General features: G+C 43.7%; 1 protein-coding gene across 2 annotated transcripts; it reads left to right on the top strand.

Annotated features, from left to right (window-relative positions):
* The first annotated feature begins 4,244 nt into the window (after nucleotides 1–4,244).
* Rbm34 (RNA binding motif protein 34) lies at nucleotides 4,245–26,121 on the top strand. Of its 2 annotated transcripts, none has more exons than XM_059263790.1 (11): nucleotides 4,245–4,504; nucleotides 4,585–4,756; nucleotides 5,407–5,537; nucleotides 9,324–9,555; nucleotides 11,532–11,591; nucleotides 15,593–15,636; nucleotides 21,366–21,449; nucleotides 21,772–21,835; nucleotides 23,631–23,670; nucleotides 24,183–24,301; nucleotides 25,633–26,121. In XM_059263790.1, exons 1-11 carry the CDS (start codon nucleotides 4,455–4,457, stop codon nucleotides 25,909–25,911), a joined length of 1,275 nt encoding a protein of 424 aa, XP_059119773.1. In that variant the 5' UTR covers nucleotides 4,245–4,454; the 3' UTR covers nucleotides 25,912–26,121. The 2 variants fall into 2 exon arrangements, with proteins under 2 accessions (XP_059119773.1, XP_059119772.1); XM_059263789.1 differs by having other exon boundaries at nucleotides 4,248–4,504; nucleotides 5,404–5,537.
* The last annotated feature ends 1,187 nt before the right edge of the window (nucleotides 26,122–27,308 follow it).

Consider the following 27,308-nt stretch of genomic DNA (forward strand, 5'->3'; position numbering starts at 1 on the left):
TGTGTCAATCAACAGCCTAAGCTTCCCAGCCGATTGCCTATTCCTGCGTGTGTGTGGGGAGGGGGGGGCGGGGGCTCCAAATATAAAAGTTTCCTTTAAGTTCTTTCCTTTAACTTCTGTCCCTAGTGTCTTGTCAGAGTTCCACTCAGCTGACAAACACCATCCAGAAATCAGCTGTGGACTACAAACTGCTCCAAAGGTGATCTACACACTCAGGTAGTCCTATTAAACTGAAAAGCCCTGGACTTGCTGAAAGCTGATGTAAACCAATCCAGTCAATGTGCTTGTTCCCTGTCTCTTCAGCTGGCTCAGTAAACCAGATGCTTCTGATGAATACCCCATTGCCCAAATCCCCTCCTGTCTTTGTAGACGAATTTCTAAGTAAAATATCACCACATGTCTTGGCTAATATTCTAGCCTTCCCGTGTCCTGAAAACAGCATCCTAACTTCAGCAGGAGTTACAAAGGAGAATACATTACCCCTTGTCCTCAACGAAGGGCTGGAATATTAGGTCTAAGGAAATTCCCTGGCAAAGGGGACAAAATGGCTATCTATAGATCTACCATGATTATATGGTTTAAAAATATTTGTTCTAGCTATGCCAACCAGTTATAATTTATAAATGAGCAATGCATCTTTTGATGCATTACAAATTTTGTTTCCCCCAGATAAAGAATGCTAAGCCTTACCAAGGGTTTACCTGGGACACACATGACAAGGGGGAATGAAGAACCAGACTGCTTTCCATCTTAGGTTTAAAAGCCATCTTACAGTAAAGACAAACTAAGTTTATTCCTGTTTATGATTAAGCCTCTGTTTCTCAAAGATTGGGCGATATCCCACCTGTAACTTTTTTTTTTCTTTTAGTTTCTCACAACAGAAAAGGTTTCTCTGTGAAATCGATATGGCTGTCCTGGAACTCGCTCATGTAGACCAGGCTGTCCTCAAACTCATGGAGATCTGCCTGCCTCTGCCTCCCAAGAACTGAGATTAAAGGTGTCTGCCCGGTCCCATCTGTAACGTAATTACCAATGGTTCTGTACTGCCTGTTCCAGGAATGGCAATCATGTCTGTCTTTCAAAAAGTTGTTTATAACCATGTTGCACCCCCATCTTTCCTTCAAAAGGTTGTGTGACGACCTTGTTATGACTGCCTGTTGTGATGATCTTGTTTGGACCACCTATTATGTTCTGATCCTGTAACACTGCCTATTTCCTCCCATTTGGAAACCCCTACCTCTGAGCTATAAAAGCCTTATCTCCCTCACGTCCAATGCTGATCTCCAGAACCCACCTTAGGGGGAGGCAGCCTGTGTACATGAATAAAAATGCTTGCTTTAACTAATGACATGCTTTAGTTAATTTGGCCATGATGATTTGGGTCAGCGGCCTTTCTCCTCCCATCTTTGGGATTAACACTTCCTCTTCATCTCTCACTAACTCCCCTGTCCCCCTCCCCTAATGGTCAAGTCTAGTCTGCTGGATATCTTCACTCTACTACTTTCTCTCTCCGCTCTGGACTCTTCCAGATGCATCTGGATGTTTTCATTCTCGTGTCTACAATAGAAAACCTTCTGCTTTAACTTGGAGCAGTTACGTCATCAATTTATACAGTCTTAGTGCTGGAGATGGAGCCCAGGTCCCTGTACAAGCACCGTGTCACCGAACTATATTTGGTGGTGGGGCACAACAGGTGTGCAAACAGGAGCAACCAAGCCAGACCGTGGCAATGCTGGGACACTGCATGTTTGTAAACAGGCAAGTCCAGGCCACCACATGGTGGTGCTAAGACATGGCATGAATGCAAAACAGGCACATTCAGGCCACCAGATGGTGGTGCAGGAATGTGGAAAGCAAATGAACAGGCATGCTCTCACAGCCACGTGGCAGCAGTGCTGGGACAATGCATGAGTGTAAACAGGTGTTCCCAGGCCACCATCTGGTGTCATTGGGTTACAACAGGCATGAGAAAATGCATGCCAACGTCGCCAATTGGCACAAATGAGCTGTTGCTGGGATCTGAGCCCAGGGGTGTTCAGATCGCCAGAGCTCACCCTATTCGTCTTAAACAGGTAAGAAACAAGGACCTACAAAGGGGAGTCTCATCTGGGTGCTGCATGGCTCTTGTTCTCCCTCTTTAGTACTCATTTTCCCAACTGCACAGAATGCCGGTGGCTGATAGAGCAGAGCTGGGTCCCCCACCAGGAATGTCCCTTGCCTGTAGACAGCCGGGGAAATCAGGACAGGAAACATGCACCTAATCAAGCCTGTTTACACTCAACTGAGCCCCATACTTGACACCTCTTGAGCATCATCACATCTATCACATGAACTTGAGACCTGTGAGGATCACTTGGAACAGGCAAGGGGTAATGCACACACACCCCCGGTGCACAGTATAGTCATTGGTATGTACATGTGTCAGCTTGCTCACAGCCTACTCACAAGGAGATGGCCAAGGGTTTGTGACTTCACCAGGGCAGGTAGCTGAACTTTGACTATAAAAAAGCAGCAGTCTGGCGGGGTGGTGGTGGCGCATGCCTTTAATCCCCACACTTGGGAGGCAGAGCCAGGTGGATCTCTGTGAGTTCAAGGCCAGCCTGGTCTACAGCCACAGAGTGAGATCCAGCACAGGCACCAAAACTACACAGAGAAATCCTGTCTCAAAAAAAACCAAAAAAAAAAAAAAAAAAGCAGCAGTCTGCTGATACCACTAAGACATAGTATGATCATTATAAAGATGGTTAGGACTTCGATTTTTCATTCGTACTACAAGAAGTTATCTTGTGATTTACTGACCTACAATTTCATACATGTATAAAAGATGTTTTGATCATATTCACCCATTACCCTCTCTCATTCCCCATCAGTCCCCCTCCTTTCATGTCTTCTTAAAAACTTTTTGGTTTGTTTGTTTTTGGAGATAGAGATTCTCTGTGTAACAGCCCTGACTGTCCTGGAACTCACTTTGTAGATCAGGCTGGCCTCGAACTCACAGAGATCCGCCTGCCTCTGTTTCCCAAGTGCTGGGATTAAAGGTGTACGCCACCACTGCCTTCAAAATTAGAATTTCATTTTCCCCCTATAGCTACAATAAAAATCTTCTTCATACTTTATTTTATTTTTTATTTTATATTTATTTTTTATTTTACTTTATTTTTATTTCATTTTTTCAGTGAGCAGCTGGAACTTGGGTCCTTTGGGAAAGCAGCAAGTACTTTTAACCACTGAGCCATACCTCCAGCCCACAATGTCTTTTTGTTTTCTAATGACCCGCTGCATTTAATTAGGGTTACTTGCACGAGCAGCTTACCAGTGGCTATGGTACTTAAGAAGAAAAATAATTTCCCCTCTCCTAGCAGTCATTAACTGCCTACAGCTCCCAAGTAACAATGTCTGTAAGTCAGAAAGTGGGTTTGAAGGAGGGATACCGATTTTAAAGTGGAAAGAAGGAAGTAAGGGAGCAGGAGCCCTGAAGGGAAGGCTAATTATGGAGGTCTGAATGGGTGTGAACAGTTTGAGACTGGGGCTCACTGCAGTTCAGAGAGGCTTGGACCGTGTAGCCCAGACTGGCCTCAAACTCATGGCCATCCTCTGGCCCAAGCCCTGGAACACAGGGATTACAAGCATGCGCCATCATAAAAGATCTTAAGTACCAAATATTTATTGAGAGAATGGCAGGACAGTTTGAAACCGGAACAGTACATGGATGTGACTGTTTAGAGCTGGGCCCCAACTGCTTCCTTTTGCTTACTTTGAAATGTCAAACTTCAGAAAAGGTGTAAAGACCCTTCTCCCTCTCAGAGCCTTTTTTACCCTTCACACCAACTTGCAGACTGCCAACACACACACGGTAGCCTCCTTTCTTCAAAATCCTCTTCACACACACACGGTAGCCTCCTTTCTTCAAAATCCTCTTCCTCAATGAACTGTGAACACCCAACAAACACCCCACCCTAACCTGGGTGTTTTTTGTTTTGTTTGAGATAAGGTCTCACTCTGTAGCCAAAGCCCTCCTAGAGCTGTTGAGTTTAGGCTGGCCTGGAACTCGTGGCAATCCAGCTGCCTCGGCCCCCAAATCCTGGGATTAAAAACATGAGCCGTCATGCCTGGCTTTGGCTGACCCTCATTCGTACTTGAGGCCTCAGCTACTCGTTAGACTTAGAGCACGCGCAAGCCTTGGTTTCCATGACAACCTGAGGGAACAGGACCAACTCGCTCCTATACCCTCAGTTCCACCGAGCCTTAGTATTAAGCCCAGTGGGGCTGCTGCGCAGCCGCGGACTGTTTGGAGAGGAAGGGGCGTGGTCCTGAGCGGAAGAGCAAAGTCCCCAGAAAGGACGTAGTCGGAACCCGGAGGCAGCCGGAACCCGGAACCAGTGAGAACACAGGACTAGCCGGAGCCCGGAAGTGCGGACTAGCATTGCGGCTTTTCCGGAAGCTCAGGTTTAAGCATGGTTTTGGGAGGCAAGGAAGCCAAGAGAAAGAAGGGCCGGGAGCGGAGGTGAGTGGCGCGCGGCGTTGGTGTGGGTGGGGGGTGGTGAGTGACGCGCGGCGTGGCTGAGAGTGTGCCTGTGTTTGCAGACAGAGCTCTGAAGATGGCGTGGGGAATGCGGCCGCCGACTACCTGGTGGGACAGGTCGCCGACAGCCTGCGGGGCGGCCAGCGCCCTCCTGGAGGCGGGACTGGGCGGCTGGCCGCTCTCTTCAGCACCGCGGAGCCAAGGGCCCCACCTGTGTTTGTGCCTGTGCCCCAGGTGAGTCGCCGGGGCTGCGTCTTGAGTGTCCCTTTAGAACTAGGTTGAGGGGGGTAACTCGCCTGACAGCAGTAGCTGTCGGGGCCCTTGAGCTGGGCAAGCACTTCACCCTCAGCCCTATTTATTGATTGACAGGGTCTCTTGTAACTATTAAGGACTCAACTTCTGTCATGTACCCAAGGATGATCTTAGACTCCCGATCCTCCACCAACTTCTTGAGTGCTGAGATTACAGGGCTGCTCCATCCTATCTGACTTGACTTTTTATTTTAAGACAGGGTCTCACTAGTTGCCCAGGCTGACCTTTAGCACACACTGTATACTCCTGCCTCAGCTTTCCACTGAATGGCTGGTATTACAGGCATGTGCGACCAAGCCCACCAACTATGGCTTCATGACTAATGTCAAGAATTCTCTGCTTCTCTCTATAACAAGTGAGGAAGAAGTATCAATTGAGAAAGACACCACGGTATTGCTTAGGGATATGGAGCCAGGGACTTTGCTGTGTAGCCCTGGTTGGCCTGGCACAGCTCCCCCTGCCTCCACACCCTGAACGCTGGAATCACAGGTGGAGGCCACAACACACTTTCTTGGGGTCAGAATTTTTAAGAGTTTGACATATTAAGTATGACTTGGAACTTTTGAAAGGAGACATCTAAAAAGAGAAGACCTGATGGTGAAGAAGAAAGTACACCCCAGATGACAACGCCAGCTTTGCAGAAACCTGCAAAGAAAGCGAAAGTGAAGAAACTCTCTGATGCAGACAAGAGGCTGGCAAACAGGTTGGTGAAACTCTCCCTTTTGCTGTGATAAATGCGTCAGGCAGTTTTCAAAAATGAATGTCCATCTTAATTTTTCTCATTGCATATTTCTAAAATTAAAAAAAAATACATTATATAAAGTCTCATAGTAGACAGAGTTAAAAATGTAAGAAACCCATTTATCCAAAGTGATGAGTTACTGCTAGATCAACCTTTCAGATCTTTAACTTTACTTCTGTCCCTGCCTCTTGTTATTTCTGGGCCATCCTTGTTCCCTGCAGGTTGGAAGTAACCCTGTGGTTTATGTCCTCAGTGTTTCAGCATGTCAAGTATGAGTTTGGTTTTTCATTTGGGAACCAAGTTTCCCTCATTAACTTAAATTCTTTCACAGAATATTTGAGTGAGTATCCAAATAGCTACACCATTACTACTTTTCCAGTTATTGTTCTGCACTGTCTTTTGGGAGGTGAGGTAGGGCAGAGGTTTCTTATATCCCAGGTGGGCCTTGAACTCATTATATAACCTGAGCTGTACTTTAGCTTCTGACCCTCCCACCTCTATTTTCCAGTTCTGGATTATAGCCATGTGACACAAAGTCTTGGCTTTTAATTCCTTTCCACTCCTTCAAACCTATTTTCTTGGGCTGGAGAGATGGCTCAGTGGTTAAGAGCACTGGCTGCTCTTCCAGAGGACCTGAGTTCAATTCTCAGCAACTACATGGTAGCTCACAACCATCTATAATGAGATCTGATTGCCCTCTTCTGGTATACAGAGATATGTGCAGACAGAACACTCATGTATATATATATATATATATATATATATATATATATATATATATATATACACATATATATATACATACACATATATATTTATAAAATTAAATATATCTATAAAACCAAAAACCGAACTCATTTTCTTTGCATGTTTTTTACCATCTCTTTCAGGAAACCTGTATGGTTTTTGTATGTATGTGTGTATGTATTGTATGTATTGTATTGTATGTATGTGTGTTGGTGCACCCATGCCATGATGGCATGTGGAAGTCAAAGAAGAACTCACAGGAGTCCATTTTCTGTCTCTTTGCTGTCTGGGTCACAGGGATCAGACTGGGGTCATCCAGCTTGGTGACAAATGCCTTTACCTGCTGAGCCTTTGTGCTGCTCCCCCACTTACCATCACCCATGTTCTGAAGACTAGTTGTTGCTAACACTTGCTAACTGGTAGATTCTGTGAATAATATTCTGTTCTTCTCTTGCTTCGGTTTTCTCTCCAAATTAAGGTGAACACCTTTTCTTCAGATTGCTCTTAGGAAACTACATTTCCTTAGGGTTCATGTTAGTCGTCTTCTCACAACTGTTCTATGTAGGCACTGCCATGGATGTCTGTCTTGATCTCTCGACCTTTTCAGTCTTGACTGGCAGCATCTGCACCTGTATGTTCCTTGTTCACCTTAAGATAATGCTTCATGAGGCTAGGGATGTAGCTCAGTTGGTAGAGTGTTTGCCTAGCACACAAGGCCCTAGGTTCAGTCCCTAGCTCTTGCCTAAACCGTGTGTAGTAACACATACTTGCAGTCTGGGCATTTGAGAGCTGGAAGCACTAGGATCAGAAATTCAGGGCTATCCTGGACTATACAGTGAGTCTGAGGCCGGCCTAGGCTGCATGAAGCGCTTTCTTAAAACAAAAACCAAAAAGTAAAATAATGCTTCAAACTGAAATCCTCCTGCGTTAATGGCACTTCACATCTAGTTAGTTGTCTTAAGCCAGTGCTCTCCCCTCTCGATGTATAACTCCTAGTTGTTAAGCCCTAAAGCTGTTATCTTCTTATTTTTTTTTTTTAAATAAAAAGAGTAGTCTTACTACGTTTCTGTAAGCCAGTCTGTTATTCCTGAGCTGAATATCCTCCTGCCGTAGCTTCTCGAGTCATTGAAATAGTACTGTTCTTTAATTCTCTTTAGTCTGTCCTCTTTCCATCTCCATCCTTGCTCTGGTTGGCCTGCTTTTTCTTGTGCTGTCATGATTATATCTTTCCTGTTCACTCTTAAACACCTTGTTCCCTTTCTATCTTCTCTGTTGCATGATTGACTTGGGCCTGCCTGTCTGTGTGTGTGTCTGTGTGTCTGCCTGCCTGCCTGCCTGCCCTCCCACCCTCCTTCCTTCCTTTCTCCCTTCCTTCTTTCTTCCCTCCTTTCCTTTCTGTAGTGCAAAGATGGAGGGTGAGGGGTGGGAGCTGGGGTAGGGGTGGGGGTGGTGGTAGCAGCACACACCTTTAATCCCAGCACTTGGCACTTGGGAGGCAGAGACAGGTGAATCTATGTGAGTTCAAGGCCAGCCTTGTCTACAAAGTGAGTTCTAGGACAGACTCCAAAAGCTACACAGAGAAACCCTGTCTCGAAAAACCAAGAAAACACACACACACACACACACACACACACACACACACACACACACAAAATAACTTTCTGTAGTGCAGGACGTTGAACAAACCAAAACACATGTTAGGCAAAGTGCTTCGCTGAGCTGTGTCGCTGGACTCAAATTAATTTTTGAAGTGCCGCCCTACTATGTGGTCCAAGCTGGCTTCCAGTGCCCAGGCATGTGTCACTCTACCCAGTGATCTTTTCAGGTAGTTAGTCATGGGTAGTTTCTTGTCTTCCAAAGGATACAGTCAAATGCTTTTGCATAGCATGTTATTCTCAGCTGAACCCCATCATACCTTTTTTCTTGCCAGATGCACTAGACATTGAAGTGAGCATAACACTTCTTTTTTGTTTGTTTGTTTGTTTGTTTGTTTGTTTGTTTGTTTGTTTTTCGAGACAGGGTTTCTCTGTGTAGCTTTACGCCTTTCCTGGGACTCACTTGGTAGTCCAGGCTGGCCTCGAACTCACAGAGATCCGCCTTGCTCTGCCTCCCGAGTGCTGGGATTAAAGGCGTGCGCCACCACTGCCCGGCACATAACACTTCTTAATGGAGCTTTTGATCTGATGGAGGAGTAATCGTAGTTATATTTATTAAAGACTAGCAGTGGCACAAACTGCTTTCTTCTTTGAGAAGCCTTTCTCGGTCTTCATGCTTCTCTCATGGTTTCTGTACCTTATATTCTAGCTATTGCCTGCCATGTGATCATTGCCTCCCCCTTTAATCACGGCTGAAAAGCTGTGAGGAGCTCACTGGGAAGCCAGTGAGTGATTGATTGCATGGCTCCTGCTGCCCGTTCTGACAAGAGTCAGTGTAACATCAGACCTCAGTGTCCACATACACTGGTGTCATCTGTTACGTTACCATTTCAGAGCTCACTGTAGTGTGCAGCCCTTCAATTAGACACAACTCTTAGACCTGGGACTCTGGTTTTCTTAGTGGACCAGATCCTCTTCAGAGTGTTTGGTGGGCATCTCAGCCTTTTTAGATTCTTAGAGAATGTTGCAGTGTCTAGGTCCTAGAGCCGAGAATGATAATACATTAGGGTCAGTGGAGTGTAAACTAAACCTGAAGAGCTTGAAGTGGACTGGCTTTTCTTTAGAATGTTTGTGCTGCTGCTGCTACTGTGTGGTTCTTTAGTATATCTTCAAATACTAGACTTTACTTAAATTCTTGAAATCTTTTCTAAGGTTTCAGTCACCTTGTTAAAGAGAATGCCGCTTTGACACTTCTGGTAATTTCCGAGTGCTAAGCTTTATTTTGAGAAGTAGAAGCCAGCAGGAGGTTTTTGTACTGAGGAGGCAGGACTGGCTTTGTCTTGTGCTGTTTTTTTTGTTTGTTGTTTTGTTTTTGACTCTTCTTTGATTGCTCCTTAAAAACTAGGGAAAGTGCTCTAGCAAGTGCTGATCTAGAAGAAGAGATTCATCAGGAGCAGGGGCAAAAAAGGAGAAAGTCTCAGTCTCGTGGTAAAGCAGCAGATGGAGAAGTGCTTGGTGTTGCCCTCAGCCTCGATGGGGACCAAAGAACAAAAATCCCACTCAACCCTGAAGAAGAGCGGTTGAAAAACGAGAGGACCGTGTTTGTTGGCAATTTGCCTGTCACATGTAATAAGAAGGTGAGTGGGAGGGATAGTATAAACCCAAGGAAGTTATTGACTAAGATTGCTTTTTTATTGAGCCAATAGTTGATAACTCATTACTGTAGCTTCCTTGTGCTTCCTAATCACCACACCATAGATGCGTTCTGGTGCCGACACCTCCTTGATTCTGTAGTCACAGGCTTAACTTGGGCTGTGTGTTTGTGTATGTGTGTTATGTGTGCGTGTGGTGCTGGGGCTTGGCTCCCGGCCCTAATTCAGGCCTCTCAATGTCATTATTGAAATGTCAGTGGCTTTTTCTGGCTTTTTTTCTCTTCAGATTCCTTCCTGTTAATGCCACTATAATGTAAACTAGATTTCTCTCTCTCCTTCACTGTTCTGTCCAGAACACATGGGAGGGTGCCTGACACACAGCACGGGCTCAATGAATGTTTGCTGTGTGCGAGAATGAGCACTTAGGTGCCTTTCTTCTGCAGGTTCACTAAAGCCATACCTCTGCCTTCTGTGAACATGTGGTTGGTAGTCACTGCGTGAGCAATCCTCAGGCCCAAATCCTGCTCATCTTTGGAAGGATGTTTATTCTCCTTCCTTAAAAACAAAACAGCCTAGGAAACACTGACTTTTATTCTCTCCCCTACTGTTTGATTTATAAAGATATCATGTGCTATTCTTTAAAATATATCTTCTTTTTAGATGTTTTATGTGTATGAGTATTTTGTCTGCATGTATGTATGTATGTATATTACATTTATGTTTAGTGCCTGTAGAGGTCAGAAGAAGGCATCAGATCCCCTGGAAGTGGAGTAACAGATGATTGTGAGCTACCATTTGGGTGCTGGGAACCAAACCCAGGTCCTTTGCAAGAATAACAAGTGGCCGGTGGTGGTGGCACATTCCTTTAATCCCAGCACTCGGGAGGCAGAGGTAGGCGGATCTCTGTGAGTTTGAGGCCAGCCTGGTCTACATAGCGAGATCCAGAATAGGCACCAAAACTACACAGAGAAACCCTGTCTCGAAAAACAAAACGAAATAAAACAAAACCAAAAAAAGAGTAACCAGAGTTCTTAACTGCTGAGCCATCCCTCAAGTCCTCCTTTTTGAGACAAGATTTCCTTATGTCTTTACTCTGGTCTCTAACTCATTGCAGTCCTTTTGCCTCCCTCCCAAGTGCTAGGATGAGAGACCATTTTCAGGTGTCTATGAATCACCCTATTCACCTTAGGCTAGCCTTGAAATCTCAGTCCTCCTGCCTCAGCCTCTTGTATACATTTGGCTGTTGGTTATGATCTTCCTTTTAGGTCATAAGAACTCAGAGAGGTGTGTGATATGGTTGCTCTGCAAAAATACTCATACATTAAATGGCTTTTTAATTAGAATTAGTCATAGAAATTACTGTCCTACTCTTTACTGTCCTACTCCTTAACAATGTATGTTCTGCACATCTTGAAATAGTCAAAGACTAATGCCCAAAAATGGCTGACTAAGATTCTCCTTACAGTGGTGTTCTGAATTAAATAGCTGGAGAATTTCCCCATGGAGCAGCATCATAATAGGCACTTTGGTTTCAGCCAGTGTAAAGAGATCAGAGAATATGTGCAAGATACAAGTCTAACCTCAATTTAAGTATCTCATAGATCGTAAGCATTGAAACACACAACTAGCATGCAGGTCATGAATGGATGCTAATGTGAACATGAATTGTGTTTTTCTTCTTCCCAAGTTTCTGTAAAATCTTGTTGTCCATTCAGCTGAATAGTCACCTTTTTTTTTTGATATGCTCCTTGGTTTTTAGACACTGGATGTGAACATTAATCTTGCTTCCACTTTGTGTTTATAATGCTGGGATAGCAGGTATATGCTACTACAGTTGGTTCTGGAATGTTCTGAAAATAAAGTATAGCAGTGAAGGGTGCTTAGACCATTCACATTATTTCTTTTGTGACACAGACATTCAGAGTGTTAACTAACATGTATGTGTATATTGTTTATTTTAGAAGCTGAAGTCATTTTTCAAAGAGTATGGACAGATAGAATCTGTACGATTTCGTTCTGTGGTAAGTGTCCTCTCCCCTTGAAAAATGCATCCCACTGTGCTTTATCTGTAAATTCAAGTTGCTGGCCTCTTAGTGTCCAGTGTCCACTGCTGAGTCTACACTTGGTAGGTAACTGCATGAGTTCACACAGTAAGGTGACATCTGTCACCAAGGCTAGCCCTGGGGATTGGTAGGCAGTCAGATGATTGTATCTGCTGTCAGTAGAGTGGGCAGAAGCGTTGCTCCTCACCAAGCAGCCTCCCTCAAGCTGTAGGCAGCCTGACCTGTGTTGTGTAGGTGGAGCTTTTCGTCAGGACCGCCAGCTTCTCAATAACCACACTGAGACTTATTACTAACTATAAATACTCTGCTGGTAGCTTAGGCTTGTTACTAACTAGCTCTGACAACTTAACCCATATTTCTTATCTATGCTCTGCCATGTGGTAGTACCTTTTTTTTCAGTATGGTATGTTCCTCTTGCTTCTCTCCACATCTCCTGGTAACTCCCTTGACTGCCCTTCTTCCCATTGTCCTTTCAATTTGGCCTAACCTTTTTGCCTGGCTATCGGCCAGTCAGCTCTTTATTAATCCAATCAGAAGGCACCTTGGCAGAGACGTATCTTCACAGTCTACAAAAGATTATTCCATAGCAGTGTTGTATGCAGGAGATGAGTGTGACTGTTGCAGGCAGTCTTAAGCACTTGTAGAAGTGATTGGTATCTACTTTCACCCTCAACCAGTTATGCTAATGTTCTCAGAGGATAAACTACATAATAAAGTATATGTTTCTGTTTGTTTTGAGACAGAGTCTTACTACATGGCCCCTACTGTCCTGGAACTCACTGAATAGATCAGGCTGGTCTAGAATTCACAGAAATCCATCTGCTTCTGCCTCCTGAGTGCTGGAATTAAAGGTGTGTATCATCACACTCAGCTGTATGTTTTTGAACATTATTTTCAGTGTACTTGGCATGCACGGGTTAGTGCTTACCTTGCTTCTAATTGCCCTTTCTTACATGATTTCTCCAAGGGCTTCTCAGGGCTGAAAGCATAAATCAGCAGTGGAATGCTTACCTAGCATATGTAGTTTCTCAGTCTCCACACTATTAAGTGTGAGCTGGATGATTTTGTGGCTGTTGCCATTTGTGTTCCAGGATGTTCCACTCCATCCCTGGGATTAGTCACTAAATGCCTGCAGTCTTTCCCCATCCAACACGGCATCCTTGAAGGTTGCCAAGTGTCCTGTGGAAGAAACTGACTTCTTTAAAAGTAGATGTTCTCACTGGGCGGTGGTAGCACATGCTTTTAATCCTAGCATTCAGGAGGCAGAGGTAGGTGGATTTCTGTGAGTTTGAGGCCAATCTGGTCTACAGAGTGAGAGTGAGTTCCAGGACAGTCAAAGCTACACAGAGAAACCCCATCTTGAAAAAACAGCAAAAGGGCTGGAGAGATGACTCAGAGGTTAAGAGCACTGACTGCTTTTCCAAAGGTTCAATTCCCCGTAACCACATGGTGGCTCACAACCATCTGTAATGAGATCTTGTGCCCTCTTCTGGCCTGCAGTCATACATGCTGTATACATAATAAATAAGTCTTTAAAAAAAAAAGAAAAAAAGAAGAAAGAAAGAAAGAGAGAAAGAAAGAAAAGAAAGAAAAAGAAAAGAAAAAACAAAACAGACATTTTCTAATATTTTAACAGTCCTCATCACTTCTGTTGATGTGTGTTTTCCCCACTATTACTTTTTCTGCTCTTCTGAGCTCTATTTCCTAATATGAAGCTCTTACCTGACCCACTAACTGGGGTGTCTTGGCCCACACCCTAGTTACAGGATGCCTGTGTTTACCCCTTGTAAGATGTGGCTTTGCCTTTAACTCCTTTGGACCACCTTATCTGTTACTTGCTCTGCTTGCTTTTCACATGTGTATAGGCAGAGTTTTTCCATTCAGGCAGCCACTTCCAAAGTACCACACAAGACTTAGTATTATTTATAAATGCTCAGCCAATAGTCAGGCTTGTCACTAGCTAACTCTTACATTTAAATTAACTCATTTCTACTAATGTATGTATTGCCACATGGCTTGTGGCTTTAACTGCCCCCTAGCATCTCTTGCTCCCTCAGCAGCTGGCTGGTGACTCTCTGACTCCGCCCTTCTTTCTCCCCGTATTCTGTTTGATCACCCCACCTATATATTTTGCCTGGCTATTGGCCAATCAGCTTTTATTAGCCAGTGAGAGTAATACATATTCATAATGTAGAAAAGGACTGTTCCACAGCACATGGGGTTTTCCCTAATTGAGTCACTCCTTTTCTCCTTGGCCTATGTCTATTCATGCCCTTTTTTTTTTTTTAAGTTTTTTTATTTTCATTAAGAATCTCTTTTTAAGATTTATTTTTATTTTATGTGTATGGGTGGGTGTTTTGCCTTCAGTTATGACTGCGTCATATTCATGCATTGCTCTTAGTGGCTAGAAAAGGGCATCAGATTCCCTAGAATTGGAGTTCCAGGTAGTTGTGAGCCCTCATGTTGGTGTTGGGAGACCAGTCTAGGTCCTCTGGAAAAGTAGTGAGTGTTCTTTACTGCTGAGCCGTCGCTGCAGCCATTTTATTTCCTCTTGTTAGAACAGCTGACCATGCTGTGGTTCCTCCCTTCAATCCCCTTTCATTTATACAGCACCCCACGGCTACCGGCGTGCGGTGGCCCTGTGGGTTCTCTAGCCTCGTCTTTCAGTGCAGCACTTACTGAACTGAAGCTGCTTGTTTTGCTGGCCTCTGTGACCCTTTCCATAGCTGCTCCTCTGTCACTTTGCTGTTCACTGTGCTGCTGGTATGGTGTGCCTGCCCTTGGTTCTCCTGGAGTGTGTTCCTCAGGACCAAGATCAAGATCATCCTCAACTGCACACTGAGTCCATTTGAGCCTGGGCTATAAACAAATAAATAAAGACTCCAGGGCTGGAGAGATGGCTCAGTGGTTAAGAGCACTCACTAACTGCTCTTCCAGAGGTCCTGAGTTCAATTCCCAGCAACCGCATGTGGTGGCTCACAGCCACCTGTAATGAGATCTGGTGCCCTCTTCTGGCCTGCAGGGACACATGCAGGCAGAACACTGTATACATAATAAATAAATAAATCTTTAAAAAAAAATAAAAAATAAAGACTCCACTAATTTGGGGCCCACTCGATATATGATTCCATAGATGCAAAGGAAATCAAGTTTCCTTATTGCCAGTTTAGACGTTTTAAATTACATGGAGTGAAGAGTAAGGTTTATTTATAAATGTTGCCCCCCCCCCCCCACATTTACTTTGAAAACTGTTTGCGTCATGTTTTTCCTGACTACTATCTTGGAGTCATCCTGTTGTTTGAGCGCCCATTGTCTGTACTTGTGCCTGTGTTGTTCGAGAGTGGTTGTGGAGTGTGATGTCGTTATGGAATTCCTTGTATCTTTTTTTTTTTTTCTTTTTCCGAGACAGAGCTTCCCTGTGTAGCTTTGCACTTTTCACGGAACTCATTTGGTAGCCCAAGCTGGCCTTGAACTCACTGAGATCCACCTGGTTCTGCCTCCCCAGTGCTGGGATTAAAGGTGTGCCCCACCACCACCCGGCAATTCCTTGTATCTTAATCCTCCTGGTTTCCCCCCCTCCCCCTTCAGTTATTTCGAGATAGGGCTTCCTGTAGCCTTGAACTCAAACCCATTATGTAGCTGAGGATAACTTTACATTCCTCATCTTCTTGTCTTGAGTTTTGAGATTATAGGATTATAGATGTTTGCCACAACTCCTGACTCACAAGCATTAGGATAGCTGTTTTGATTCAATTTCCCTAAAGTGTTTTGAGTTATATGTGGTTAGAATATTTTAAACTAAAATGTAACTTACGTGGCTGGAGGTGTAGCAGAGGTAGACCACGTATTGGCATGCATGAAGCCCTGAAGTCAGTCTGAAAAAAGGAATAAAAAGGTTAATCACTTTGAAAAAAGACTCCAAACTCAAATTTTTAATGTTTTTTTCTTCTTCTTAAAAGATGCCAGCAGAGGGAACACTAACCAAAAAGTTGGCCGCGATAAAGTAAGTTTATAATTAGATTATTTTCTTTTTTTAGACCATCCTTCTGTTCTGTAAGGTCTACCTTATACTTTATTTAAGTGTACTGCTGATGGCTAATTAGTGGATTTTTAGGGTTTTTTTTTTCAGTCTTGTGATCATAAATAACTGCAATGAGTGATCTTATATCTGGGTAGTTTTGTATATGTGCTGATTTTTCTGTAGAATGCACTTGAAGTAGTAAGGATACTTTGCATTTATAATTTTGACTGCTGTCCCTCAGCGTTGGTCACCTGTTTATAGTCACACATTTTATAAAGAGTAGAGTTTTATTTTATAAAAATTGTGGTTTTGGCTTTTTTGGTCAAGGGCACCCTGGAAGGAGAAAGTGGTCTTTGTGGTTCAAGGTGAATGAGCATCTGCCTGTGCACAGGGGGCATTCCTGTGCCTTTTATCTGAGAGGTTGCTGTCTTTTACTCCTTTTTTGGCTGTTGAGTTATTGGTTTTTTAGTTGCTTGATAGGGATGAAATCAGCTAATCATTTGTGGTAGAATTTACAATTGTTTCATTTACTTTTGGAGGCGGGTAATGAGGAATCTTGCCATGGGAAACTTTATGCTTAAGTTTGTTTTTGTTTCTTTTTTGATAAAAGTGAATTTAATCAGTAAAATTGCACATTAGAGATGTAGAGCTCTGGGATTCTTTTCTTTTTTTGCTATTTTGGGGGTTGAACTCTGACTTTGCACATGCTAGGTGACTATTCTGTCAGTGGACTACACTCAACCCTGGTTTGTTTGGTTTGGTTTGGTTTTTTGAGCCAAGGTCTCATTATATAGGCCTGGATGGCAGGCTGGCCTTGTACTCACAGAGATCTGCATGTCTGTGCCTCCCAAGTGCTGAGATTAAAGGCATGCACTGCTACACTTAGCCAGCCCTTACGTTTTAAGACAGTGTCTCGCTGTGTAGCTCAGTAGGCATGGAACTCCTGATTCTTCTGCCTTTGTTTCCTGAGTATGAGCACATAGGGGAATACCACCACATCTGGCCCCCGTTAGGAGCGTGATGTTTGGGCTCTGGTGAAAGCATTGCCAGTCTGCCTCCTGAACGCCTCCTTAGCCTAGTCTACTTCTGTGCCCTTGCTGTGTGTCCCTCCACGTCTGTCCGTAGGCAGCAGTTCACTCACCTACTTTCTATCTCTGAGTTATATGTGCTAGTGTGTTATGTAAGCAGACTCCTCACACTTCATGGGTGCTTTGCTTCCTTGATTCTGGGGAGGGGCCGTGGGACCTGGTTTATGCTAAGCACACACACTACCTCTGAGCACACTCTAGCCCACTCTATCTTCTGGTCTGACTTTCCTCAGCATGGTTTTGAGATTGTTCTGTGTGCATCAGTGTTCTGCTCCTTGTCTCTACTGTTTCCTTGTGTGGAAAATTAGCATTAAAGTTTGGTTATTCACTAGCCCTTTGACATTTAGGTGATTTCAGTTTTGACCTTTCATGCATAAAGGACTAAAACCATTTGTATGCAGGTTACTTCTGACAAAGTCCCTGAGGTAGAATGGCTGCGCCTTATAGTCAGTGTGTTTTAGCTTCCTAAAAAAATAGCCACCCACCATCCCATCATTTTTGCATGGTTTTCCATCCCACCAGCCGTAGGTGAGAACACCAGATGTTCATGTCTTCTCCAACACTAGGTGCTGCCAGTTACTCAGTGTTAGCCTTTCTACAGGCTTCTTGCTATGCTTTTGTGTTTTTCTCATAGTTTAAGATGACAAACATCTTTTTATGTGCTTACTGGGTATTTACATGTTTGTTTGGTCAAGTACTATAAAAACTTCACCTGTTTTTTGTTTTTGTTTTTTTTTTTTGTTTTTTTGTTTTTTTTTCGAGACAGGGTTTCTCTGTGTAGCTTTGCGCCTTTCCTGGAACTCGCTTTGGAGACCAGGCTGGCCTCGAACTCACAGAGATCCGCCTGCCTCTGCCTCCCAAGTGCTGGGATTAAAGGCGTGCGCCACTACCGCCCGGCTAAACTTCACCTGTTTACTACATTCTTTTTTCTCTTGTTTCTAAGGGAGAGACAGACAGACAAGGTGTGGGAGAGTTATATATTCCACATACAAAAGCTTTGGTGTCTTTGAAAGGATCAGAAGGATAAGAAGTTTCACATCTTATTGAGGATCCAGTATAGAGTGCTGCCATTTGTTAGTGAGCCTGTAGTGTAGTGGGAATGAGGGCACAAAGCTCTGTTGTCCTGGCCTAGTCTCAGAGCCAAGCGGGCCCAGGGCTCTGTCAAGGAGCTGTGTTCAGCTACTCCTTGCTGTGACACCCCCCCCACCCCCGCTTTAGTGTTTGTTTATTTAGTGTTTGTTTATTTATGATGCATGTGTATGGGCATGCATGTGCTACAGTGTGCTTGTGGAAGTTGGCTGTCTACTACCAAGTGGGTACTAGAGGATCATTGTCAGTCTTGGTGGCAGGCATCTTTACCCACTGAGCCATCTTTTAGGCTAGTCTTAGCCTTTTGCCTTTGATGGGTCTTAACGCTCCATACTGTCTCTCTGACAAGAGGTTCCCCTTTCCTCGTTTTCTAGCCCTGGAGTCTTCTCTCTGCCGTGAGTGACAGGCTTACTGCCCCTCATCTTCTAGCCCTGGAGTCTTCTCTCTGCTGTGAGTGGCAGGCTTACTGTCCCATGTCTTCTGGCCCTGTAGTCTTCTCTCTGCCGTGAGTGGCAGGCTTACTGCCCCCTCCCTGCCGCATCTTTGGTTTCTCCTTCATCTGGAGGAGAATCCAGGTGGCCTTGGCCACTCTTCTCTAGCCTGTTGTTAGCATGGATGTTCTCTGGGCCCATGCTCCATCTTCTGTGGATACCAGCTTAGATCGGAGTACACCCTGGAGATGGTCCCCTTGCAGCATCAGTGACCTCTGGGGTTCTGGCTAAGACTGAACCATGCTGTTATTGTTTCTCTTTGGGAGGAGGAGCCTGGCCTTAGTGTCCAGGCTGCTTTCCTCCAAGGCTCCTGCTCTCTGATGGCTTCCACCCAAGTTCTGATGCTGTGAATTAGCTGCTAAGGGCCGGAGAGATGCCTTTCTGGCTTCTGTGTTATAGGAGAAGCAGAGCGCTGCCTGTCATTAGCGCTTCCTATTTCCCCTTGAGTCTGATGTAGGCCAGTTCTTACAGTCCATTGAAGTAGACCCACCTGCTTGCCACTGGTATTCATGTGACAGAATAGCAAAGCCACATCTGTTCTGTGTCACTGGGGTGTTGTCAGCTTTGGGTTTGTTAACAGCTGTGTATTGTGGGGAGAGTTAGGTGATGGAGACCACTAGATTGAGTTTCTGTCCTGAGCTAGCTTGTTCGCTTTCTGATCACCATCACATACTTCTCTAGACCTCTGTTTCTTCATTTGTAAAATCAGAAAAATAACACCCACGTCAGGTGTGAGGTTAAGGGACGTGAAATGTCTGGTTCAGTGCCTGGCAGTACTTTATATCTAGTAAATCATAGCTGTTTTCCTCAATAGGAAACTGTCAGATTGTACACAGGATATCAATACCGAGATAAGTGGACACGAGCCCCCACCTCTAACCCAGAAGATGTCTACAAGTGTCAATGGCTCACAAAGGAAAAATTAGTTTTTTTCCAACAGAGTCTCACTTGGTATACCACATTTAAGTGAGATCTTATGGCCAGCACAAAACAAACTCAGTGCTATTTTTTGAAGATTTGATGTTTTTTTTTTTTTTTTTTTTTGTCTCATATTGTTTCGTTTGGGCATTTTTTGACCTTACTGGTCTTTTGCTTATATATTATAGTTTTTGCACATTTCTCATCCTTTATTATTTTTTTCTGTTTGTTTTGTTCTATTTATTTGTTTGTTTTGTTTTGTTTTGTTTTGTTTTTTGAGACAGGGTTTCTCTGTGTAACTTTGCGCCTTTCCTGGGACTCACTTGGTAGCCCAGGCTGACCTTGAACTCACAGAGATCCGCCTGGCTCTGCCTCCCAAGTGCTGGGATTAAAGGCATGCGCCACCACCGCCCGGCCCTTGTTTTGTTTTCTAAAGAGAGAGAGAGCAAAGGCATGGAATTGGATCGGGGGAAGATAAGGAAGAGAAAACTGATCAGAATATATTGTATAAAAAATGATTTTTTTTGTTTGTTTGTTTGTTTTTTGAGACAGGGTTTCTCTGTGTAACAGTCCTGACTGTCCTAGAACTTGGCTGTGTAGACCAGGCTGGCTTCGAATTCACAGAGATCGTCTGTCTCTACCTCCTGAGTGCTGGGATTAAAGGTGTATGCCACCATACCTGGCTTGAAAAATTATTTTTTTCAACAAAAAAAGAAAAGACTTAAGGTGGTATATAGTGTGCTGCCCTGTGGGTGCAGGGAACTGACCAGGATCCTCTTCAAGAGCAACAAGTGCTCTTAACCACTCAGCCATCTCTCCAGCCCCAGTCTGTCTCACCATTAATATTAATTACTATTTTCTACAGAATCACATCCATATTATATTACCCAGCAGTGGCCATAATCATTAAAGGTGAAGAGCTAGCCTGGGGAGATGCTCAGTTGGTTAAATGGTTGCCTTGCAAGCATGAGGACTAAGCTTGATCCCTAGTTCCCTTGTAAAAAAGCCAAGCATAGTGGTTGGTACACTTGTAATCCCAGTACTGGATGGTGAGACCTAGGCCAGTGAGAGACCCTGTCTCAAAAATGTAAGTAGTGCCTGCAAGATGGCTCAGCAAGGAAAAGTCCTTGCTTCCAAGCTGGATGACCTTGGTTCAGTCTCTGGAACCTACATAGTGGAAGGAAAGGCATAATTCCCGTGAGTTGTCCCCTGCCTCCACATGAGTGTGCATGCCCCCTTACCTACAACTAACTAAACAAATGTTTTAAAAATATGCACAGAAATGGTAGACAGCACTTGAGGGATGACAGATGAGGTTGACTCTGACTTCCATACATACATGCACATATGTGTAAGCACACTCACACGAAAGTGAAGAGTAGCTATAATGTGCCTTGCTAAGAAAGAATATAACATTCAACTGTGGTCCTGACAAAGGGGCCTCATCTGAGCCAGATTAAACCTTTGGATCCAGTAGCAAGTTTACAACGTACAGAAGATAAAGGTACATGTCAAACTGTTCTCTCACAGCCAGCAAATTCAGGCTGTTGGAAATAATGCAGGTCAAACAAAGAGACAGATGAAGGGAGAATGGACAAGTCAAAGTGTAATGTATGGGAGTAGATAGGGCTCTAGGGCGGTATTGTAAGAGGGTAGCAGTCCCTGTGGAAGTTAGGGATGGTGATGACCATCAGAAGGAAGGATGGGCCCCTAGGTGGGTGGTGGCTGCCAGGGCTTTGGCTCCTGTGTGCTGAGCTATTTGTGGATGTGCACTTTCTAGGTGTGTGTCTTGCAGTGAAAAGAACAGTATTGCTAGGTACAGAGTTGAAGCCAGGATGACATTTCTAATCCTTCTATTGTTCCAGGTGACACATGTGGGTGTCCTGTTCTTACCATTCCCTCACAGTGATGACTCCCAAGAAAGTGTAGGCTTCTTGTTCCTTTTGCTACCTTTATAAATCTGTGTTCCTTTTCAAATTACTGCATCTTTACTTGAAAATGTGGGACTTGCATTCTGGAAGTCTTATCATGTATTGATTGTAGAAAGTGAAACTAGATTTTTCTCTTGAGTAGTTTGAGGTTAGCAAGTTTTACATTATCTTTTTCCCTTCTCTTTTCTCTATAGACGTAAATTTCATCCTGACCAGAAAAGCATCAACGCATATGTAGTGTTTAAGGATGAGAGTTCTGCTGCAAAAGCCCTGCAGAGGTAATCCTGCTGGGGTGGTGCATTACTGTCCTCTGTCCTGTAGAGATGGGCTTATTATTGGCTTCACTATTGCTGGGGTGGTGCATTACTGTCCTCTGTCCTGTAGAGATGGGCTTATTATTGGCTTCACTATTGCTGGGGTGGTGCATTACTGTCCTCTGTCCTGTAGAGATGGACTTATTATTGGCTTCACTATTGCTGGGGTGGTGCATTACTGTCCTCTGTCCTGTAGAGATGGGCTTATTATTGGCTTTACTACAGCAAGTGTTTCCATAACTGAGTGTTCATTTTCAGCAGTCATTCCCCTTGTCTTTATAATTAGAAATGGGGCCCAGATTGCAGAAGGATTTCGTATTCGAGTTGATATCGCATCTGAAACCACCTCTGTAAGTAGAATGTGATTTGTTTAATGATCTTAACAAGACAGCTAGAGATGGTAGCTCATGCCTGTAATCCCTGCATCAGGAGGGTGAGACAAGCAGCAACAGGAATTACAGGCTCACCTGGGTGACTGTGTGAGACTGTGTCCCAAAGGAGTAAAAAAGAAAACAAGACAACAACAAAAAGATCTTAACATGAGCCTTGTGGAAAGGTGGAACCAATAGTGTAAGCAGGAGGGAAATGGGAGAAAGAGACCTTTGTTCTTTAGGGACACAGTATCGGTGCCCACAGAGTCACAGGACTCAGGTGAACATTACCTTCACAAACAGGTCACTTTGCATTTGAAGATACTCTCCATGAGCAGATGCGTAGAGAAAGTAAGAGGTCATCGGGTCTAGCACCTTTTTAACAGACTGAAGTCAGGAATATTGTTATTCCTGTTAGGCTGTTAGCTCCTGCCTGTGGCAGTGCTGGGGAGGCAGGGACAAGAGAAGCACACGTTTTGGGCCACACTGGGCTATACAGTGAGACCCTGTCTCAGAAACCAAAAGCAAAGTTGTTATTTGTTAGACGTAAGGAGCAGTCTGAAGACTGTATGTGCTTGAAACGTGCTGGAGACATATAGAGGGACAGGCTGTGGCTCTGTTTTATGTAAATATTGTCATAAGCACAGGATGCTTTGTCTACTCAGAATGGTGCACCTGGGAACAGGCCAACAAGAAAGGAGGACAGTTTGTAGGAGAACAGATCTCATAGAAGTCTTGAAAGATTTACCTGGGGAGGCAAGTGTTTTCAAAGCACAGTGGCAATACCTGTGAGGTGTAGGCACTGGGGACAGAAACCTAACTTGCCCAGGGAATGGCAAGAGCTTTGTGTGGCTAATGGGTGTATGGGGGCTAAGAGTGCTGCTGGGTAGATAGGTTAGCAGGCAAACCATGAAACCCTGCTTTGCCTCATTTCATGCAAAGTCTGGGTCTTGTTCAGGAGCAGTGTGACCAGATTGCATATGGCAGCTGTGTCTTCAGACAGTGAAGGAGGATTGTAGAGTTAGCCTGCAGAAGTGAGCTTCTCTTGGTGTCAGGCTTACTTAGCTGAAAGAGAACAACGGTCAGCGCAAAACCTCCGGCTGGACTGGGGATAGCTACCACAGAGGGTCTAACAAGCTGTGGTGTTGGTCGTCTCTGTTACTAAGATTAACTGCACACACCACAGGTTTGTTTCTGTCTTAAGCAGTTCGAAAGCTACTATAGCAGGATGAGAAATTGCAGTGGAGATCATGTGGTCATTAGACTCTAAGTGCTTCTCAACCTTCCTCATGCTGCGGCCCTTTAACAAAGTTCCTCATCTGTGGTGACCCCCAACCATAAGATTATTTTCATTGCTGCTTCATAACTGCACTTTTGCTACTGTTATGAATTGTAATGTAAATATCTGTGTTTTCCAGTGATCTTAGGTGATCCCTGTGAAAGGGTCATTCCATTACCTAAGGGGTCATGACCCACAGGTTGAGAACCACTGCCTTAGAGCCTAAAGTGTTTACGGATTGGCCTCTCATAGGTAAAACTTTTGAATAGCAGGCCTTCCCTAAGCACTGCCTGTGAGTAATACTATGAATGAAGTCTCTTTGGTGCTCTTGTATTATGCAGAGTGAAGATAAGAACAGACATGGGCAGGTATATGATCAAGTCAGGAAGTGGATGACTACAGCCAGTGGAGGGAGATATGGGGTGGGGGTGGATTGTAGGATAGTTTGTGTTTTCTAATACACTGACTGGTTTTTATTCAATATTGTTGTTTCAGAGGGACAAGAGGTCGGTATTTGTTGGGAATCTTCCTTACAGTAAGTTAATTTAAGCAAATAAAAGTCTAACTGTTGTTATTACGTGATAGGGAAGGAGCAGGGCATAGTTCAGTGGCCAGGGGCTTACCTACCATTCATGAGTACAGTAGCCAGCACAGTAAAAAACAACAAAAGGAAACTGAGTAGATCTGGGTGTGGTAGCTTAGTGCATATCTTTAAGCCCAGCTACTTGAGGCCAAGGCAGGAAGATTGAAAAGTGAAGGCCAACTTTTAGCTGCCTCAGGAAAATGTAGAAAGAGCTGGAATTGTTGCTCAGTGGCAGAGTACCTCTCTGGCATTTGTGAGGCTTTGAGTTCAATTCCCTTACTACCAGAACACACACAGACAAACCTTGAGTAATTTAATGATTTGCTTATAACCACTTTTAAAAGGCATGCTGTATAATGTTGTGTTTTTATGGGGCTTTGCTTAACTCAAAGTATTATCAAGCCCCTCTAGCTTTCTAAGGAGAGCTCACATGTTCACCTCATTTGTGCTTGAATTTATTGTAGAAGTTGAAGAGGCTGCTTTGGAGGAACACTTTCTGGACTGTGGGAGCATTGTGTCAGTGAGGATCTTGAGAAACCCACTCACAGGAGTCGGCAGAGGGTTTGGCTATGTGCTCTTTGAGGTATGGGAGACTAATATACTGATGCTCCTTGAAATGCCTGTGGGGGAGGTTGTCAGTGCTGTGTTGTCTTTCAGATAATGCTGTTATTTGAATTCCCAGGTTCTTACTTAGGGACACTAAATTCATAACCACCACAACAGAGTGCTGTGGCTACAGCTGTCCCAAGCAAAACATGTTGTAGTTCCTTGTTTGTGCATGCTAACAGTACTAAGTAATACTCCAGATGTTAGGTGTTAGAGGAACTAAAACCTCTGAATTTTACCTTCTGTAAGATGGAGCAAACACTTGACCATTAGAAGGAAATTTCAGTCTCTGTACGAGGCTACTTACATTGAGTTCAGTGACTATTAATCAGTGTTTCCTAATATTCTTAAGCAGTAGAAGAATATACCTACTACTTGATGGCATTTAGATTTATTTTTATTATTTTTAATGTGTATGTGAATGTAGGTACTCATGCCAGAGATGTGGCATCCCCCTTGAGCTGGAGTTACAGGTGGTTGTAAGCCACTTGGCATGGGTGCCAGGAACTGAACTCCAATTCTCCTTAAGAGCAGTATGTACTCTTAACTACTGGGTGAGATACCTGTCCAGCACCGAGGCTCTTTGACTCTTGATAGGTATTGCCTGGGAGATTCTAGAAGAGTCTTGTGTGTGTGAAGCCTATGTTGTTCTATTGCACTGATATGTGTTTGTCTAGATGTAACTTGCCTCTTTGAGAACATTTCAACATTCAAATATTAATCGTTCTGTGTTGGAATAGGAATTTGGACTTGTAGAACCTTCTAGGATCTCTAGTCCCACATCTTAGGGACTGTAGGAGAGTTTCCTGCCTTCCACTTACAACAGAAATTTTACAGAAAGTTGGCTTGTGGGCTATTTTCCGTTTTAAAGAAACCTCATGTGATGATAAAAGTGAACCCGTGGTTGTGACTGAGCATTTGGTGAGGTAGCTTGAGTGCTGCCAGGAACAACAGGGGCTCAAGCAGGCCGCCAGAACTCTGCAGATTTGACCTCTAGAGCACAGAGTTGAAGAAGAGGGCTTGCCTTCTGTGTGCAAGCTTTTTTTTTTTTTGGTTTTCCGAGACAGGGTTTCTCTGTGTAGCTTTGCGCTTTTCCTGGGACTCACTTGGTAGCCCAGGCTGGCCTCGAACTCACAGAGATCCGCCTGGCTCTGCCTCCCGAGTGCTGGGATTAAAGGCGTGCGCCACCACCGCCCAGCTTGTGTGCAAGCTTTAAGACGGACATATACCACTGAATTCTGACTTCACTTGTCTCATTACAAATGAGGAGTTTCTGGTGGAAATTAATGTGTCTTTTTATTATTACAGAATACAGATGCTGTTCATCTTGCTTTGAAGTTAAATAATTCTGAGCTAATGGGAAGAAAACTGAGAGTCATGCGTTCTGTCAATAAAGAAAAACTAAAACAACAAAGTTCAAATCCAAGCTTGAAGAATGCCAGTAAACCGAAGCAAAAACTTAATTTTACTTCCAAAGATGCAGGACATTCCAAAAATGCATTCATTGGAGAAAAGGCAGTTCTCATGAAAAAGAAGAAAGGACAAAAGAAAAAAGTCAGAACAAAGAAACCAAAAGACCAGCAGTAATGACAGAAGCTGCCTCCTTCCTTTCTGTGGTGAACCCTTGCAACGAGCGTCTGGGTTTTTTATGGATTGTGTGGAAAATGTGGAGACTTCCAAGTGGTGTTGTGGTTTTTTTGTTTTATATTCATGTTATATATAAGGCTTCTTTGAAGCATTGTTCTTAGAAATGGATTTACAGAAAAATAATAAACATTAATACTGGTTGTACTTAGATCAGGTGTTCAAGTGGTTACTGTGGGAATACTGATTCCAAATGTAGTCATGGTCCCTAAGAAAGACTGTGAGCGTCTATAATATATATCCATCCTTCACCTCTCATTTTTCTTTCTCTTGCTCCTGTAGTAGAAATCTGCACTTCTATCTTATTCCGTCCATCTAATTAATTGCTAACCAATAAGAACACCAGGAGAAGTGTGACTGACTTCTAGTACATAGCCAGCAACGAGAGTGGTCATTAATGTCCTTGACAGGTTGGCTATAAAACTGGTTTCATAGGGAAAATTCTCTCACAGGTAAATATGATCCTTAAATTAGTGCTACTCAGAATGAAATAGCTGCCCCAGAAAGTTTAAAGACATTTCCTAATGAATTATGGTAATTAAATCACAAACTTTAAAGATGAATGACAGGACAGCATACTGCTGTGTCCCCTAGGGGCTTGGCCTGGTTATAGCTAATGACATTGATCTCACCAAGCTGAGGCTAGGTCCAGGATGGAGAATTGTAGGAAGGGGTAAGCCAAGGTGGCTGATTTAGGCAGGCAGAGTCTGTAGTAAAAGCACATCCTATCACTTAGGTAGGCAAGAGCGCAGGATGAGTTTTCATTTAGTTTTGAAATTTCTGTCTTTAGGAAATACCATGTAGAAAATCTAACAGGATGTTTAAAACGTAGCTGTAGAGGCTGGAGAGATGGCTTCTTGGTTAAGAGCATGCACTGCTCTTCCAGAACCTGAGTTCAATTCCTGGCACCCATGTCAAGTAGTTCACAACTGCCTATAACTTAAGCTCCTGGGTCCAACTCCTCTGGCCTCAGGCATCTGCACTCATGCATATAACTACACACAGACATATACATACAATTAAAAATGAAAGTGTAGCTCTTCGAGAGCAGAGAAAGCTCCATTTCCTGTATCCAAGTCTGGATATTTTATGCTTTGTTTCCCTTACAGTATTTAGAATCTTTTCAGTTAAGTCTCAGCAATGTTACTTGATCATTCTTGAGCATTTTTGCCTAAATTATATAAAAGATGCAACATTAGGTTGTGTGTTCAGATGTGATCTGTGTGCATACTTATGACTCCTGTGAGTGAGCAGCTTAAAGCATGCAGATAATACTATGTATGTGTGTGTGTGTGTGTGTATGTATGTATATATATATATATATATATATATATATATAT

This window comes from Peromyscus eremicus, chromosome 5 (genome assembly GCF_949786415.1).
Source record: "Peromyscus eremicus chromosome 5, PerEre_H2_v1, whole genome shotgun sequence".
Classification (NCBI taxonomy): Eukaryota; Metazoa; Chordata; class Mammalia; order Rodentia; family Cricetidae; genus Peromyscus; species Peromyscus eremicus.

Coding starts and splice junctions, on each gene's coding strand:
- Rbm34 (XM_059263789.1), top strand. CDS start 4,455: ATGGTTTTGGGAGGCAAGGAAGCCAAGAGAAAGAAGGGCCGGGAGCGG. Junction 11,592..15,592: donor CTGTACGATTTCGTTCTGTG/GTAAGTGTCCTC, acceptor TCTTCTTAAAAG/ATGCCAGCAGAGGGAACACT. Junction 21,836..23,630: donor TCGCATCTGAAACCACCTCT/GTAAGTAGAATG, acceptor TTGTTGTTTCAG/AGGGACAAGAGGTCGGTATT.